At 39.1% G+C, this 19,690-nt stretch overlaps 1 protein-coding gene across 1 annotated transcript; it reads right to left on the reverse strand.

Moving 5' to 3' along the window:
• Nucleotides 1–15,735: 15,735 nt before the first annotated feature.
• LOC147905053 (uncharacterized) lies at nucleotides 15,736–17,605 on the reverse strand. The gene is made up of 3 exons (XM_087397264.1): nucleotides 16,993–17,605; nucleotides 16,196–16,609; nucleotides 15,736–15,958 (listed from the first exon to the last, which is right to left on the reverse strand). The coding sequence occupies exons 1-3, from the start codon at nucleotides 17,572–17,574 to the stop codon at nucleotides 15,878–15,880; spliced, it is 1,077 nt and encodes a 358-aa protein (XP_087253390.1). The 5' UTR covers nucleotides 17,575–17,605; the 3' UTR covers nucleotides 15,736–15,877.
• Between the last annotated feature and the right edge of the window lie 2,085 nt (nucleotides 17,606–19,690).

Consider the following 19,690-nt stretch of genomic DNA (forward strand, 5'->3'; position numbering starts at 1 on the left):
GTGCATATTGGTTATTGTGGCTTCCCCTTAAATAGGACTAGTTGGATGCACGTGGCAAGCCATGAAGTAAAGCTATCACATCGTTGATTTGAAAAGGTGCTTCTTTAAATCCATTGCAACCGCATAGATATCCTTGAATATATCATAGAGGAAAACAAAGAATTCCAATGAGAAATATAGATTGACAGATAGGGGAGAAGTAGATAAGCAAAATGAGAAGGATGGACATGGTAATTGATGGTGCACATGTGAGATTAAATCCAAAACAACATTCAATGTAGAAAACTCATAGTCTCGTCAATATATTATAGATAGATAGATAGATAAATGTGCTCTAAGAGTGTCTTCCCTTGAGTATGTTGGAGACCTTTTTCCAAGGACCCTCTTTTCAGAAATCTCCCATCAACTTTCTTCCCTACTTCAAGCCTACTAGAGGCCGTTGAATACATTAATAGAGGTGCAAACTACATGATTTCCTTAGAAATAATGTTTTCAATATAGATTGGAGGATATGCTAAACACAAAAGAAATTTGCTAGCACGAAATTTTCTATCAAGATGTTGAGGGTCTAATCCATGGTCTTCAATTGATATTTATTCTTACCAACAACTTTAGGATGTAGTAATAACCAAAGGATAGTAAAACCTCAATCTAAATCCATTTCTCTTCTTTCCTCTTTAGACCCTCGCCAATTTGGCCTTGACTTTTGCTTTTACAATAGCCCTTGCAAATTTCTTCACATATTTGTTGTGTATCTTCAAGGCCTTCTCATCCCGTGTCAATATCCAGGGCTTTATAGCATGGATAAGAGCTTCTTCAATACATTGTAGATTTTACGCATTGGTATCATAGGGTGCCTCATGGACAGAAACCTATAAGATTAGTATTGGTCAAGCAATGCATATATAGGTATTTGTCCATTTTAACTCCCACTTTATCCGCTACCATGACAAGCATCTTGCTTATTTGGGTAGCTTAATCCCTTAGCTATGCTAGCTCATAAGCAATATAGTTTTAGTAGCTCCATGACCATTCAAAACCTCCCACTTAATTCTCTACCACTACAAGCATGTTACTTATTCAGGAAGCTTACTGCCCTAGCTATGCTAGCTCATAAGCAATATAGTTCAAGTAGCTCCATGACCATCATCCAAGGCTACAATAATTTCCTTTGAAGAACCATATCCATACTGCAAGGTGTTTGTCTCAAGCCATTGATTCAAGAAAGTACATCTAAAACCAATTGCTATGCTTTTGTAAGTGCATATAATCCATAGGCTTTGTGAGGCAATTCCAATCAAGCCAAACCTGCAAACTCCTTCGTTTGTTCTTGTGCATCAAAATGTCCAAAAAACTTGTATAAATCCACATAAAGTGGCTAAAGCTTTTGAGATCCTTGAAAAGCAAAGATGTCCACCATGGAAAGGCCGCCCATGGAGTGGGCGCTTTGGAAAAATACTAGCGCTAGAAGCACAAATAGGAGTATGTCGATGGGTCTACTACACCTAGACCATTGGCCGATCTAGCCACAAGTAGCTCTACTCCATCTGTTGTCACAGCACTAGCAATGGGATCTACAACAGCATCTATAGCTACACAAATAGTTTCTACACTAGTAGCAGATCCTGCCATTGCCTGAGGACCATATTGAAGCCCTCTTTCATGAAGTGGAGACATGCATCTAGACCAACAATAAGTGCATTTAAACCTTGGCTAGTGGGACTCCGAAGTGTAACAGTCAAGGAATTTTTTTTTTAGGGGTGACAATTTAGTTGTACACTTGTTAGCAATTTTTGCGACGACAGTCTCGAATCTCCACTGCATTTATGACTCATTAATAAACTCATGGTGAGGTTTATACTCTTGCAAGCTACAAGCATCCATTCACAAAAGGATGAGCACTATAGCAAAAGGTCCAATGCACAATACCAAGCAAAGATTTTGAGTGTGCATGCAGCATGCAGAAGCACATAAATTTTTGAACTCCCTCTATAAAATTCTACCAACCTTCTTACAACTCTTTTTATATGTATTTATATTTTTATTCACACAAACACACACATATTCTTACATATTCTCTTGTTAGTGCTTTTCCTTAAGTCAATATAGTTTAATGAAAGCGCTTGTCTAGCTAATATTTGGCATTCACCTTACTATGCCATTTCTTTATGTGAACCACTTTAGATTTCCCTTATTTATATCTAGGTTAGCTTTAATTAATTAAGAAATTTATTTTGATTTTTGATTTTGTTATAGTTTTTTTCTTATGTTTATTGATTTTATATTTCAATTTATTTTTCTTTTACATAAATCTTATCTTCAAAATATCTCTTATTGTTAATGGTTCAAATTTCTTTTTTTCTTATATTTTCTTCAAACATTTTATGATCACCTTTTATTTGTTTATTCTAAATTTTCTCCTTTTCTCTAATTTTTGTTTCTAAGAAAAAAAGAAAGAACCCATTAAGCCTATTTATTAAGTCCCATATAGAATATTCCCTTACCCTTTCAGATTTCTGGTACCTCCTATGGAAATAGTTATCTAAGTATCTAGTTAATTCTCTCATGGCATAATAACTTTGCTTTTTCCTTTATAAGTTCTTTTTTATCCATTTATTTTTCCTATTTGCAAGTTATTTTACTCTCTTTATTGGAGTGATCAATTATTTTTAAACCTTCACTAACCCTCTTTGAAATTTTTCACATAAAGAGATAGATTCCCTTGGTATGCTATAATAAATCATCTTAATTTTCCCTAATGGGTGTGGTTAGCTTCAAACCAATGTTAATTTTCACTAATGTTTTCAACTTGATTAGCTTTAAGCCAATTAATTTATTTGGCCCTTAATTACCACTCAGGGTCGAGGATTATACCCCCCTTAATTTTTTTTTCACTTTCTCAAATTTCTTTAGAATGTAATGCCCCACCGTTTCTTACATTATGAAAGGTGTGTTCTTGTTCTTTGGTGAAGTGATAACAAGCTAGGGGATACATGCATTACCTGTCTACCCAAATTCAACTTCATTGTTCTAACAATTGGTTGGTTTAAATGGTGGCAAGTAAGTGGACCCTGACCTCGGAGCCTAGACTACCTGACGAATTTGACACTTTTGTATTGATTCTTTGCTTAAGTTTGCAAACTCAATATAAAGAAAAAAATTATTGCCAATCCTATTGCTTTCTTTACAAAATCTTGGATTGCTATAATGTCAAAAGTTACTTCAATTTAGTTTTCCTATAAAAAATTATTCATTTCTTATATGCAGCTTGTTATAATTATCCAAATGATTGAATTAATTGTATGGTTCATTTATTGATGGCATTATTAAATCTAAACACACACATAGGGGGAAGATGTAGAAAGGAGACAAAAAAAAGTAGGAAGGAGAGATGGAATGATGCAAAAAGGAGACAAAAAAGAGAAGGGGAAAGCGAAGGGAAAAGAGATAAAAGAGACAAAAAGAGAGAAACGAGGGTGAAAGAGAGAAAAAGAGAGGGAAGTATAGCAAATGGGAAAGGCGATTCGAAAAGAGAAGGAAAGATACAGAAAGGAGATGGAAAAGAGGTGGAAAGGAGATAGAAAAGAGAGGCAAAAAAGAGAGGGAATGAAAGGGAAAAGAGATGCAGAAAGGAGACAAAAAAGAGAGGCGGGAAAGAGGGGGATGAAGGGGAAAGAGAGGAAAGAAAAACTTACGAGGCAAAAAAGAGACTAGAAATAGAACAAATGAGAAAGAGAGAAGATAGAAAAAGAGAAGCGAAAAGAGAGCAATTGAGAAAGAGAGAGCAAGAGAGAAAAGAGAGAGAGAGAGAGAGAGAGAGAGAGAGAGAGAGAGAGAGAGAGAGAGAGAGAGAGAGAGAGAGAGAGAGAGAAGAAAAAGAGAAAAAGGAGGTGGGAGAGCAAAAAATTAGAGAGATAAAGAAAGGAGCAAATGAGGAAGGCAATGCAAAAAGGCAGGGAAAGATGTAGAAAGGAGGTAGAAAAGAGAGGAGCACAGAGAGGGGATGAAGGATTAAGAGAGGGAAAGACAAGAACAGGAGGCAAAAAAGAGAATGAAAAGACAAGATAAGAAAAAGAGAGGGGAAAAGAGGAAGGAAAGAGAAGAGAGGGGCAAAGGGAAGGTGAAAGGGAGGGAATGAAGAAAATAGAGAGGGAAAAACAAGATAGAGAGAAAAGAGAGAAAATGAGAGAAAAGAGAAAAAAAGAGATGACAAGAGAGAGGGAAGAGAGAAAAAAGAGAGAAAATGAGAAAATGAGAAAGAGAAAGAAAGAGAGAAAAAGAGACGAGAAAATCTTGCAAATGAGAATGAGAGGGCAAGTGCAAAAAGAGAGAAAAAGAGAGAAAAAGAGAGAAAAGAGAGGAAGAGAGAGGAAAAGATGCAAAAAGGAGGTCGAAAAGAGAGGGGAAAAGATAGGTAGAGAGAGGAAAGGAGAGCAAATAAGGAAGGCAATGCAAAAAGAGAGAGAAAGATGCACAAAGGAGGTAGAAAAGAGTGAAGAAAAAAGAGGGGATGAAAGGACAAAAGAGGGAAAGACAAGAAGGGCAGGTGTGTTGACAGATATACCAATGCGAACAAGGTTTTTCTCATATTTGGTTCAATTTTTGCTCTTTGTGGGTTTTGATTTTGATCTTTGGTATGGTTTTGAATGTGAGCAGATAGATAGGATGTGTGGGACTTCATTGGATGAAGGACCAATGCCCCTGAGAGCTCAGAGTGGCTTAGCCAAAGGTTTGCCTATCCTTGCGCACATTCCAAGCAACAAATTCAACATTAGCGCTAGATTGTCGCGTGCCACGGGTAGGTGTATGGGGAGTTTTCATGAGATGATTTTCAATTCTAAATGGTACTGATGCTAGATCATCGGTGATTGAATGTTACTGATCTAGATCACTAGCGAGTCAATTTGTGATTACATGCATATTGCAAATACCAACATTATTTATACAAAAGCACTATATAGTATAAGGAGGGTGCCAAAGGCGACCTGCACATTCCATGGCAACACCCGATGTGGCCATGCAGACGGGAAAATTTAGGAGATCTTCAAGTAGTGTGCGAAGGAGGCATGCACCATGCTTGCATCCTAAGGATAGTCTCTCAAATATATGAGATGATGATACTCTCCCTGATGCACGAGATGATGCGGGTATGGTTGATGTGATGGATGCAATTTTTAGAGGCACGATGTCACATGTGCACAAGATGTCTGAGTCTAAAATCATCATGAAAGAATTGCAATCAACACCCTTGTATAATTGTTTTTGGATGTCAAAACTATGGGCTGGCCTATCAATCTTAAATTTGCAAGCAATGTATGGTTGATCGAACATGAGTGTCTCAGCCTTATTAAGGCTAGTGCACTTATATATATTAAATGTTTTGATCTTATTTAAATAATCATAAGTATCATACTTTTAATGTTATTTGCATACATGAATTGCAATAGGTTGCTCCAAAAGATGTTGACAAGTGTTGGGATGGATATAACACTATCCATGCTTGTCCTAATGATTGTATTCTCTTTCATCATAATCATGAAGATTTGGTTAATTGTGATGGATGGCATGAATCCTTTTGGGTTACGCTCAACATCTTGGTCAACATGGCCCATGGTTTTGGTGAATTACGTAAGATGCCATTGTGGCTGACAATAAAGAAGGGACACTTCATGCTTTCCCCTCTCATGCTAGGGAAGTACAAGGCAAATAATATAGACGTGTACATGGCACCCTTGATACATAAGCTTCAAACCCTATGGAGAGGCATATGTGCATTTGATATTTGTAGAGCTCTGAGGCATGCTAATGAGATTTTGATTAGGGGAATTTTAATATGGACCATGGATGACTTTCTAGGATATGGAAAGTACTCAGGTATGGGCTTGTAGATCTATGCATGCCTAATAACCTTTTTATGCTTTAATTTGTCATTAATTGATGCATGTGTAATGACCTTTTTATGCATATAAGTCTTCAAACAAGTCGATACCATGCTTTCCCTATTTGTGTTGATTGTTTGAATGCACAACACTCCAAACATCTGAGGAAAGAAGTTTATGAAGAAAATACATGATATATTTTGCTTGACCATCTTGCATGTGAAGGTAAACTTGGTCCTAAACCAACTTCTTTGCTCCTGTCTTTGCCTGAGTCGCCTGGTTGCTCACTCCTCACTGCTATTGCATTGAGACTTGGTCGCTGCTATTGGCTTATAACTCATCTGCTTCAGTGCCAAGCTTTGCATTTGTGTGTGGCACTTGTTGTGATAAAGAGCATTAGCTAGAGTAGACAAGTCAAGTCTCTAGAATAGGATAGGTAGCAACTTTACTTACATATATATATATATCTCTCTCTCCCAATGATGAAGACTCTAATTGAGAGTGTAGATACAAATAGCTCTCTCTCACATAAATAGACATTGGCATTTCTCAAACAATAGAAGGTCTCACTCTCTTTCACAATGGAAATTTCTCAATAGGTGGATGAGTAGAAATATCTCTCGCAAGAAAAAATCTTAAACTCTTAATCCCTAAAACTAAAATTAACCTAGGAGAAAACATAAAATCCTCAGGAATGCCTACAACTAATCAAAGGAGAGCTAGACCTAAGCTTTGATACCATGTAAAATCAAGAGATCGAGCTCCCCTAGTCATGAGACAACATCCTAATGATACACTAATCTAAGGAGGATGCAACCTAAGTGCAAACATGATGAAGAGGGTGCTCATGACATGTACCTCAAGTCAATTAGGTTCCAAGATAGATCAGCTTGGACTCATAAACAAAATCTTGAGTATATGTGCATTTCTCTATTCAATAATACATGATAGGGCTCTTATATAGAGAGAGCCCTTTGAATAGTCAACACTTGTGGGATCCTCTGATCCACATCTCTCCTTGTGGATATCCTTGATCCACATCTCCACATCATGTAGTCCACATCCTAGGGTGGCTACTTTAATTCTTTCCTATACCATACCTTAGCCTCTAATATGTGCTCATGGCACCATATCTCAACATTCTTGGGGTCTAGCCCTGGCACGAGAGATTCAACATGATGGTTGTGGTGTTGTTATTAAACAAGATCTATTTAAACACCAATTAGCATTCCCTCAAGTAAAGCTCAATGATGCCCATGATGCTGTAACATGGCTTATGACCAACCTCTCCACAGGGACACAATCAACATATAATAGTGCAGCGATGAGTATTCCATGAGGAAGTGAATGAAGTGCAAAGGAGAAGTAGGCACAATTGGTGAGCACTAAAGGAACTCATAGCTTGCACAACATATGGGGTTTTCAAATAACCAATCCTCAAAACAACAAACTATGCACTGAGTGCATCAAAGGGGATTATGAAAATTATGAAGACATTGCAAGTGTGAAGAGATGGGATCCATTGACAAAATATGGAGAGAGGAGAGGAGAAGAGTGGAGATGAGGTGAGAGGGCACAAGTAGAGAGCACACCACAAATGACTAATTGTACACTAGATTTAGTTAAAAATGTAGAATATATACAAACCCGTTTAGATTTAGGGTTAGGGGATCTAACCCTTTGCTTTATAACATTAGTATGTGTTAGATATGTTTTCATGTCGATCTTTGGATTCAGAGTCAAGCCATTGACACGTGTCTACCAGATGAGCCGTGATGAGATTGTGGATAGTATGAGTCCTTCCCAGCTAGAGGCATTACAGCTCTTTAGTCTCACATGAGCTCATCTCATGCCTCTCTAGCATCTCCATATACTAAGCCTCGTCTCCCTAGTGGAGAGAGATAGCCTCTTTGTGGTGAGGCAGTGTCGATGGCAAAGGATCAAGGTCATCGTAGGAAAAGTTGGGGATGTTGCGTGGGGTCAACCTTTATAGATGAGATAGCACATTCTAGTTGAGAAAATGCTCCTAAGATGTAGGATGCCACTGGATCCATCACATTCTAGTTGAGATAGTGGTCCTAAGACATAGGCTACCAACCAATGGCTCCATCACACCTTTGCCATGGACTCCACCCCTCAACACTCCACCTCTACTCCACCTACCCCCACTCCCCACCCCTCACATGGCCTCCACCATTCCCACCAACACAACCACCCCATCTTCTAGCACCATAGGTCCATCTAGGCCCTTTTGGAATCCCCCTAATGAAAGCTTGCATTACAATATCAATAACTTAAGGAAAAACATTGAAGGTGAGAAAGAAGTTGTCATGATGGGTTGCACGGGACAGCTTTTGCATGTCACATTTGACAGGGAGATTTTTTATGATTGGTACAAGCAAGGTGAAACAAAAAAAAAGTAGATCTTAGACAGTGCAAACATAGGTTTATCTACCATCATACATGCATGGGTGTATGCGTGCATGTGCATGAGTGCACATGCATGTTTTTGTTTGTGCATGTGTGCATGCTAATAGCCTTGCATATGCGTGTGTAGTAGGCATGTGCATCTCTTAGAGAAAGAAAGAAAGAAAGTTCATGAAAATTCTTTGAAAGACCAAAGGGTCTATGAGACTGAAAAGAACCAAAAAAAATGCACGGACTGGGTGGAGCCTCTAAGTGGGCATCTACACCCAAGACATATACAACATAATCATAAAACACTAGTACATAAAATGTATGAGCCCAAAATAGTCATCATCATTCAATAGAATATGCTCTCAGACTTGCTTATAGTAGAATCACATCTCTCATCATACACATTAACACATCTCTCATGCGTGGATATGAAGGGATACACTCGAAGAGTGGTGACCATCGCTATCTAAAAGAAACTAAGATGCCCATACAAAAATCAAGTAAAATACTATTTGGATATGTATATGTATATATCCGTGTATCAAACAAACTCTTCTCTTTCTGTCATTTTTGTTCACATTGTGTTGCCTTAAGCATTAGCAAATGAGATGGGCATTTCCCCCTCATCTCCCTCTCTTTTCTCTCTTAACCTCTCATCTGCTCTATTTCCCCCTCTCTTTTTCTCTCTTTTCTCTTTTTGCGCCTCTCCTTTTCTCTCTTTTTCCCTCTTCTCCCCCCTTCATCTCCCTCTCTTTATCCCTCTCTTTTCCACCTCCTTTCTGCATGTTTCCCTCTCTCTTCCTCTCCTCTGCCTCTCTTTTCTCCTCTCTTTTTTGCCTGATTTTTGCATATTTCCCTCTCTCTCCCTCTCTTTTACCCTCTCTTTTTCACCTCCTTTCTGCATCTCTCTCTCTCTCTCTCTCTCTCTCTCTCTCTCTCTTCTCTTCTTTCCTTTTCTCTCTTTTTTCTCCTAAGTCTATCATTTGCTCTCTTTTCCCTTCTCCTTTTCTCTCTTTTCTTTCTTTCCTCTACCTTTTTCTATCTTTTTCAAAAGAAAGATGGTTGGATTATATCACTTCCAACATATACAACTTGTTCAACTAAAAAAGATTAACCAAAAGAACTAAGATAGAAAGAAAAGCAAATCATACATCAGCTATAGACTAAGACTCATGGAGTTGGCTTTGAAGTCTCTGATCAAAGCCTTACCATCCTAAAAGGCTGCCCATTTTCCTTCTTTTCTGGCCGCCTTTACCTTTGTGATCTTTTGTGAGTTGCTCTTCCATCCACACTCTTAATCCTTTTAGCTTTTCGATTGTCTGACAACCTAAGTTCTCTCAGCTCTTGACTGGAAGGTAAGGATTGCATGCACTCCTGCTTTTGCAATATTAATCTCTAAGTCTTCCTATTCAACTCTTGGGGTAAAGCTTTGTTGATTTTCTCATGAGTCTCTTCATAAGAGTCTTCCTCTATGTACCAATTGTTTGGTAAACCTCCAACCCAGAGCATTCTAGAATTGCACAGTCTGCCAGCTTGCTCTTTAACTTTCTTCTATAGTCAAGTAGACATTTGTGTATCTAAGGAATTCTTTACTTCTCCTTTGAGCTTCTCTTTGATCTCTCCCTTGATTTTCTCATGCATCTCTTCCATTTGACTAAAGACATGTTCATCATTTAGAGTTGTAGTGGGACTTGCCTATTCTAGTTTTCTCTCAGCCACTTTTGCACTCTCTTCAAGGTCATGGAACTTGTGCTTTGGCTCACTGTTCTCCTTTTTTAGATGGATAACTTATTGTTGTAGAAGAAGAATGACCTCATTTTGCCCAGTGTTAGGAAAAGGTGAAGCTACTGTTGCATCATATGAAGGATGCTTCTCTTGTTTCTTGTCCCCCATAAAAGAAAACACAGTTTGCCAGTACCCCCTCTATTGCCACTTTCACCACCACCAAATGGTAGCGATTTTGACTTTATCTTAGAAGACAAAACACAATAGATAGACCCTCCATGTTTCATTTCTTATGTATCCAACTTAGATTCCATGAAGCCATTTTGTTGTGGACCCCCTTTCTTGCTTTGACAGTCTCTAGTGGTGTCCTTGTTTGCCATATTTAAAACACACTTTCTGCCTCTTGTTAAATCTGGCCTTTTTATTTTAGAACCCTTACATAGATTGTTCTTGATACGTTTCCATTTTCCATTCCTTTTTACGAAGAAGACATTGTCTTTGGATTTGCCATGTTGCTTCTCTTGAGCTTCTTCCTAGAAAAGAAAAGGTCCTAGTTCCTTGAAGTTACCCACCAATATCGACCTTTATCTTATTGCCATGGTCATATGGACCTGTTGTCACTTTGAGGAAGCATGCTCAACACCTATTTCAAATTTGTCAATTTGGGACAATTCTAATTTCTAACCCAAGTGCTGCAAGTTGGATCTCTAAATACTTTCACTTTCATGATGTAGCCCTACATTGAATCCCTCATCACAGTTGACATTTTGGCCAATTAAATGTGAGAAAGGATAACATCCATAGTAGTGCCAATGATGATTACCGATGCCGCCACACTACCCAATCATACAACAACATGTGATGCTTTAAATCGAGGCTTCATTATATGTAAATCATGATATCACATGCATTAAAGGCCTCATTTTAAGGGCCCTTGTTTGTTTATTTTTCATGAATTAGACACACCCTTTTTGTGTACAATCTGTGAATACCCCCTTCAATGGTCCCCTTTTGTATGTTAAAAAATTTCCACAAAAAAAAGACCCCTTTTGTTGGGTTTTTAAAAGCCCTTCGATTGAACCCATGTGCTACACCTACATACTTATGAGTGACCCTTGAGTACTTTAATAATCAATAGAAAGTCCCACTTATCAAAATATTTTGAGAAACTGGGATTTTAATATTTTTAGACTTATCACCTAATTTCTAATTAAAATCTTCATTTTCATGGGAGACCACAGAAGTTACACCATATGGGTCTTAAAATCATGTCATTTAAGACCACCACCAAAGCTTAGAGAAAGTACTTAGGGATGTACTTTGTGCAAGGACTTTCTCCCCATGATGGGAGACCACCAAAGTCACCCCATATGGGTCTCAAAATGCTGTCATTAAAGACTACCAGCAAATCTTAGACAACATTCTCATTTAATCGAAAGGACAAAGGTGTCTATACGATAAGAATGATTGATGGTGGTCCACGTAACAAAGATGCCTCAAGATCAAGGCATTTGAGATTTGTTAATGTTAGTAGATATGTCATCCTAGAAGCCATGTGAAGATTGCCATGAGCTATTACAATTTGTAGGTAGTCTATGTTAATGTCACTCGTACTGTCATTCTCTTTGTTATGCTAGGGGGCTCACTCGCGAACTCCTCTTGTACATCCTCCTCTATGTATCGGTATTTTTCATGGATGGTGTGACCACAGCATGAACATATCCACACAAGCCATTATGTCCTTCATGTGAAACTCTTTGGAGATGTTGGGTGTCTCTCGAAAGCTTCCTGAGGTCCCTCAAGTTGGTTCTTACCAATTTTACTGCATGCTCCTGAGCATTCTTTCTCTTGATCCTAACCATGTGCACACACTTCCATATTAAACTTAATGCACTATGCATCATGTTTATACAAAATAAAATCACTCATCGCATTTAATTGTAATCACAGTTATGATCGTAACTTCATATTCATATTCATATGAGTAGTCATGTTCTTGATCTAGCCGAAAAGAGAGAGATGAGAGGGAGGGGAAAAGGGAAGTAGATGAAGGGAAGGAGATAAAATGAGGAAGGCAATGCAAAAGAAAAGGGAAAGAGGAGGGATGAAATAGAAAAGAAGCAGAAAGAGAGAGGAAAGATGCAAAAAAGAGAGGGGAAAGAAGGAGGCAATGCAAAAGTGGGGAACATGCGGAAAGAGAAAGGAAAGAAGAGTGAACAATGGGAAAAGAGAGGAGAAAATGAAGAAAACAGAGGGGATGAATGGAAAAAAGAGCAAAAATAGAGACGAAAATATTTAAAAAGGAGGAAAAAAAAGGGGGGGAAAGCGAGGGAGAGAGAGAGGGGATGGAGGGAGAAGAAAGAAAAAAAGAGCAAGTGAGAGGGCAAGAGATAAAAGAGAGGGAAGGAGAGTAAATGAGGAAGGCAATGTTAGAAAGAGAGGGAAAAACAGAGGGAATAAAGGGAAAAGAGAAGGAATTAAGGGAAAAGAGAGGGAAAGATGAGGAAAGAGAGGGGATGAAGGGTAAAGAAAGCAAAACCAGAGAGGGAAACAAGCAGAAAGGAGGCAAAAAAGAGGGGAAAAGGGAGGGAGAAAGAGAGGGGATGAAGGGAAAAGAGAGCAAAAGAGAAGGGAAAAGAGAGCAAATGAGAGGGCAAGAGATAAAAGAGAGGCAGAGAGAGAGGGAAGGAGTGCAAATGGGGAAGGAAATGAGAAAAAGAGAGGGAAAGATGTAGAAAGAGAGGGAATGAAGGTGAAAAGAGAGGGAAAGATGCAAAAAGAGAGGCCGGATGAAGGGAAAGAGAGAAAAAGGCGCTTTCTGCCCACTCCATGGGCTGAACTCCATGGCCCAGCCTAGAGCATTAGATATCAGCTTGGAGTTCTTTACAAGTCGACCTCACTCAGTTTGATCTCTAGGAGACTCCCCTCTGGTCACCATTCTACTCCAAGTTGAAGTTTTTACTACTTTGGACTAGTTTCCACACAATTAAAGAATCGACTATAACTTTTTGAGGTTTGCTCAATCACTTCAAAGATAAAAGCAAGTTTATTCTTTAGTACTCGTGGCAACTCCAATGAGTGAAGGTTGGTATGCAAATAGTGGTACATTGAAGCACATGTCAAAGACATGGGACTGAATTTAAACACTCTTTGGACGATGGTACACCTCCAAGACAATCATACCAAGTTTGTATCATACTTAGGATTTTAATACCCTTAGAGCTACCTTGTAGTTGTTGTAGGTCCATTAAGATCTACTTTGCAAAGTTAAGAAATAATAGAGGCGGTATACTTAGCAATTGATGGGTCCAAGGTGAATAGATGTGTGAAAGTGTGAGTGCAGATGGGAATATAGGTGTGTTGAGTATAGTAATGCAAAACATAATTCCTTGTGCTGATAATGAAGGTAATGAATGGGACTCCTCTTTTGTCAAAACACTTTAGATATCATCTCTATGTAGGTAATGCACTTTCTAACGTTATGAACTCGCATTCATCTACTATGTGATCTGTCTTACAAATGAGAATTTTACACAAGGGGTTGTGATGCATGTCAAACCCATCCTTTCAATAGTGAGAGCTTTCCATTAGGCAATATGGGAAATACGAGATTGCCTTCGCAAATCCCAAAGCATAGGCAACCCAAATGCACATGTAAGTGAATAAATCTATGTACATTAATTGTATTCACACCTCATAGATTACATGCATCTTGTAGCTATGACTTGAAGTCTATGACTTTTTGAAATTTTCTAACATTGGAAATAGTGTTCCCTTATGATTCCAACAAAATAAATTACATATGTAAGATGAAAATAAATTAGATTTTCCTTTTACAAGTATCAATAGGTTTGAGTACGTAGTTTAAGTAGCAATTGTAAAACTATATGGGTTGTTGAAATCCTTGGAAACATTCAAAGGAACCCTTAAAAAGGATGCTACTACCATGTCCTATTAAAATACCAAGCTTCTATTAATTAGAGATGAGGTCATCATTGACATAATATGATATGAAGATGGTGTGCAAATGAATCTTTAAATGGTACAGTATTAAGTGAAAACTCTAAGTTAAAACATTAAAATTCTAGTTTCTAGAAATAAAATAAAAAGATTCTAATCTAAGGGCCTTCTATGTATAAAACCATGCGAGTAAGGGCGGCTCTCTATCAATTTAAAGCATTACATGTTGTTGCAAGATGTGATTGGATACTATCCTAAGTTATGACCATCTTTTCACAAAATCATAACTAGTCATAATGGTCATATGATTACATTAGGAAGAGGCCATTAAAACTAACTATAAGCTCATGCCTAACACTCTTATAATGGTTCCCTCAATTGTTAAGATATCAAAACCTAAGAAAAGATCCTTCAACATAGTTTCTTAAGGACCTTTATTTCACAATAATGTATCCATAAATTGTAACTTGATTCGAGTTCATATCATGATTTATGATAGAGGGACACATACATCGCAGAGCAAAAATGACTATGATTGTCATAGAGTACTACTTAATAAGCATTACTTTTGAATGGAATGGTATATTAGAACTTAACATCATATGGAAAAATGGTAAACTCAAAATGGCAAGTATAAGAGTTGGCTAAATTGTGCATTTATTGAGATAAGGGCATTTAAATTCCAATTCCCATAAAGGCATGGTTAAATCTCATGGATGGCATTTATGTGTGTGATGGATACCTTGCACATGCTCCTTCTTTCTTGATTTTAAGTATATGCTCAAATTTTGGAATATTGGTCCCACTTCATATTATATCATTATGTTTAGAGCCACCAACTTCTTACCATGTAGGTACAAACATTGAGATGTGAGGTGGGATTTTTATTAAACATTACAATTTTAAAAATACTTTAAATCAATTTAAATCCATTCAAACTATTTAAATCCTTAAACATCTCTAATCTTTATGGCCAACACTCGGGGAATCGATTGCTAACAACAATATATGGCTTAATATCTCATTTCACAACATGATATACCATACGCTAGTATTTATTTTCTGCTAGTAAGAAATGCCATGTTATGGAATCAACTAATTACCAACAAAAAGGTCCTTGATTAGAAGGTTATTTTTATCGCTTTTTTTCAAAACAAAAGTCTAAATTTATTTAGATCAAGTAACTCAAATCCCTTCAAAGATTTTGCCACTATGCCCATTGTGTAAGACAAATAAAGAGACATATTTGCATGTGTTATTAAAGGTGCTTGGTGAAAAATCAACAAATGGCTCGAGAGATTCTTGACTATCATTCAGCCTTCAAGGAAAATCACTAGTCTTGGTGAGAGAGCCAAGCTTAATGAAATGCTTTTTAGTCTCTGGCAAGTGGTGAGAGCACTGGTTATTTACCACATTTGGAAGTTTTGAAATATGGTCACTTTTAAAAACGGATTGAGATAAATATCTCTTTACAAGGACATGGTGAATGATTTGTCTCGAACACTACGTTAGCTTGGCAAAAAGCAAGTAGATTTTGTTTATCCTTTGACAAGATGCAACACTTGTAACTACAATTTTGTTATCTTTTGGGTGGATGTGTGATAGTGCCTCTCCGAACGTGCATGCGTGCTCATGAGTGTGTGCATGCGAGCGTGTGTGTATGTGTGTGTGTGTGAGAGAGAGAGAGAGAGCGCGCGCGCGCGGGCAAGAGACAGAGAGAGAGAAATCCATTGCAATTTATTACGCTGACGTGATATTATAATTTTTTATTATTGGAAAATATTGCAAATTACATTGTTGAGTACGGAAGACTGCGCTACCAGACTGCCCGGATCGCCTCTATTGGCTTTTGGTGCTCCAGGTCGCAATTTAGAGCTGCCATTGTAGCTTCCAAGTTAGAACTTAGACGCTGCCTGCGTGTACAGCTCCACTTTGAGCTCCTCCGTAGCTACCTCCGAGAAACTTGCATGTTGTGCCTGCAGGCGTTTCATGCATCTTTGTTTAGCCCATCTCGGTTGACAAATCTATAAACCTTGTTCTCTAGAATGTATCCAAATATGCAGCAATGTCCATCTCGGTTGACAAACCTATAAACCTTGTTCTCTACAATGTATACAAAAAAAAAAAAGCAACAATGTCGACTATAAGTAACAATGAGCAAAACCGGTAGTGTTGAAAGTTGAGATTATTAGTAACAGTTCAGTGATTCTCACTTTTGCGTGAATCGCGTACAGTACAGTTTCTCCACTCTGTGAGCGATTCGCATTCACTATGTCCAGCTCACGTCGCTCCAAGATCTGTAATATGTCGGGAAATAAGCCGGGCGTCCTCTCGTAGCAACCAATAATGATGTTGATGCTCTTGTCTGCTGCAATCACGGTCTCTACATGTGGCGCCTCGAAGTCGAGGCTATCGGGAACGGAAGCGCTTAACGGTGTTTCGGGTTCCCTTTTGATCTCCGGCTCTGATCCGGCCTGGGATTCTTTTGTGATCCCAAGTGATTGAAGCGAAGGCTGTGATTTTTCAATTGAGGCTAATATTTGCGCCTTCCTTTTAAGCATTCGTAGCTGTTTCTCTAGTGAGCGAATGTAGTCGCACGTCTCTTCGATGACGGTGCATCGATCGTTCTGCACAAGGCCCAGACAAAACAGTGAGACACAGACAGATCGCAAATTTGACTTTCCATTTGCTGATACATATTGTGTGGCCTAGCACTACTCTTGTGATTCACATTGCACAGCAATATCGATCTGGTCTAGCTTAAGCGTTACCGTGAGAACACCGGGAGAATGATTCCTTCAATTCAATAGGTCACGCAGAACATCTCTAAACGCATGGTCAGGCATTTGCGTGACCAGTTACTTCTCAGCAATTCTGGTTTTCATACACCCTATTCCGGCACCTTGCCTGAGAGGCAACCGATCCAGTGAGGCTTTTTTACGGTCAAATTGTTATTGTTACAGAATGAACCGAGACATCCGAACTACTAAATCTCAGAATGCCTCAGGACCTGAGGAACGTCCGTGGGGAGCATGGCCCGCAGAGTGTAGAACAGGCGCGTCATTTGCTTTCGACGCAGGCTCTCGGAGACAACATGCCGGGGTCGTTGCACACAACCACCACTCTTGGATTTAAAAATGCGGCGCCCGGCTCCGAGGAAGTCCGAGAGAGTGTAGCCTGTTCGGTGGGGGAGGGGAGAAAGAGCAGAGATGCAGGCGCGGGCGAAAGCTACTTCATCTCCAAGGGGGGTTGTGAGGGGAAACTCGAAGGGGAAGCCAGCTGCGAGGGGGCCGGGATAGAGGTCGTTGAGGTTGGGTAGGGAAGGGGCCGAAAGGAAAGGGAGGGGAAGGGGAGGGAGGTGAGAAGAGGTAGGAAGGGGGGGAGGGAGCTGATGGGTGGAGCTCTGGAGGTGGTCGGAGTGAGGCCAAGTAGTTGAAGAGAGGATCGAGGAAGGGTCATGAGGCCAGGGGGGGAGGTCGAGGTGGGAGAAGTACCAGGAAGGAGGGGCAGAAGGGAGGGAGGAGGAGGAAGGCAGAGGGGGCGAGAGGAGGTCGAGAAGCTCAGTGGACGGGGGAGCAGAGGAGGAAGCCATAGCTAAGCTCGACGAAGAGCAACAAGAAGAATAAGCAGCAACACCAAGCTGAAGAAGAATAACAAGACCTTTGTAATTTCGCTAGCTTCTACGTAAAAACCTTCAATGTCTCGTATTCACGAGGGGGTGCCCATGCATGCTTCTTGCCATTAGCGCTCCGTTCCTCGTCACTATTCATTCATTGACGGACTTTGTCCCCTCTACTCGTACGTCACACTTGCTATCACGAGGCGAACACGATTGCTACCACTCTCATAAAAACAAAAACACAGGCTTTCGAATCTTAATCTCACAACAGCTACTTCATATTATATATATTTAACTTACGGATTTTCTTAACGAGTAGTCTCGCCACTCATACAAACATAGACGCTTCAAGATTCTAGTGGAATGATTGGAGCTCGGACAGTCATAACTTACCAAAATGATCTTGTTCACCTTTTTCATTTGCACCAACTATGTCTTTTTGGCTTTTAGTAAAGTGTTTCTCTTTAAGGAATGGAAAATGATGTGGATTTTTTGCTATTTTATTCCCCAATTTGTTCTCCCCCTTTCTCTCTCTCTCTCTCTTTTTCTTCTTCTTCTTCTTCTTCTTCTCTCAGCTTCCAGGCAGGCCTTTTGAATTTATTCAACTTGTTCAAAAAGAGAAAGTCCTTAAAGCACTTTTCTCCTTGTTGAGAGTAGGTGCGCAATTGCTTCATCAAGTTTAACGATTGCCATTAAGCTACAATAATTACTCTACTTACGCCTCAATCTTGCAATTCCCAATCATTACTAACGTGTGCGTGCGCGCGCGTGTGCATGCACACACAAATTTCAATAATACTTTATATTAATGTGTGTGAAACCTCAGAATAGGTGAAAACTCATCATGAAGTAGAAAAGGCTTAAAGTTTCAACTAGCAACTCTTGGCAAAATACTGAGGACTCCAGACTACAAGGTAAAAGGCAAACCTCAAGAGGGTCTAGAGTGAGGCACAAGGATCAAATCAACATTAGTTTTACTAGAAAAGTATGCAAAGGAACAATTTCTCTAGTATCAAAATAAAAACATTTGAACCCCTTAGACTCTTGTCAATGATAGCTAGTATTCTGAATTTTTGAAGCAATGGGTCAAATGTCGATTTCATAAGGGCGTGAAAGAACTATAAATCAAAGGAAGTATCACAAGTTGCTTTTGGCACTGATATATGCTATGAAGACTCTACCACATGGGACTCTAGGGCATCCAATCTCAGCTCCTAAGCATTTAAAGTCATATCCAGCATTGGTTGAACAAAATCCGTGACCATATCCCTACCCACATCTATGGGCATAGCTGCATGAACATCCATGGGCATATTTACACCACCGAAACCGGTGGCCAGACAAAGTGATAGCCATTGCTCTCTCTCTTTCTCTCTCTCTCTCTCTCTCTCTCTCCACACACACACACACACACACAACAGCTACTTCATATTATATATATTTAACTTACGGATTTTCTTAACGAGTAGTCTCGCCACTCATACAAACATAGACGCTTCAAGATTCTAGTGGAATGATTGGAGCTCGGACAGTCATAACTTACCAAAATGATCTTGTTCACCTTTTTCATTTGCACCAACTATGTCTTTTTGGCTTTTAGTAAAGTGTTTCTCTTTAAGGAATGGAAAATGATGTGGATTTTTTGCTATTTTGGTCCCCAATTTGTTCTCCCCCTTTCTCTCTCTCTCTCTCTCTTTTTCTTCTTCTTCTTCTTCTTCTTCTCTCAGCTTCCAGGCAGGCCTTTTGAATTTATTCAACTTGTTCAAAAAGAGAAAGTCCTTAAAGCACTTTTCTCCTTGTTGAGAGTAGGTGCGCAATTGCTTCATCAAGTTTAACGATTGCCATTAAGCTACAATAATTACTCTACTTACGCCTCAATCTTGCAATTCCCAATCATTACTAACGTGTGTGTGTGCGCGCGTGTGCATGCACACACAAATTTCAATAATACTTTATATTAATGTGTGTGAAACCTCAGAATAGGTGAAAACTCATCATGAAGTAGAAAAGGCTTAAAGTTTCAACTAGCAACTCTTGGCAAAATACTGAGGACTCCAGACTACAAGGTAAAAGGCAAACCTCAAGAGGG

Source organism: Dipteris shenzhenensis, chromosome 2 (genome assembly GCF_047967505.1).
Source record: "Dipteris shenzhenensis isolate YYH24624 ecotype China chromosome 2, Dip_SZ_1.0, whole genome shotgun sequence".
Lineage (NCBI taxonomy): Eukaryota > Viridiplantae > Streptophyta > Polypodiopsida > Gleicheniales > Dipteridaceae > Dipteris > Dipteris shenzhenensis.

Excerpts from the sequence above, each read along its gene's own strand:
- LOC147905053 (XM_087397264.1), bottom strand. The coding sequence starts at position 17,574 with ATGGCTTCCTCCTCTGCTCCCCCGTCCACTGAGCTTCTCGACCTCCTC. Across the intron at positions 16,610-16,992 it reads TCCCCACGGACGTTCCTCAG|AACGATCGATGCACCGTCAT; the intron begins GTCCTGAGGCAT and ends GGCCTTGTGCAG. Across the intron at positions 15,959-16,195 it reads TGTACGCGATTCACGCAAAA|GCACAACATGCAAGTTTCTC; the intron begins GTGAGAATCACT and ends AAACGCCTGCAG.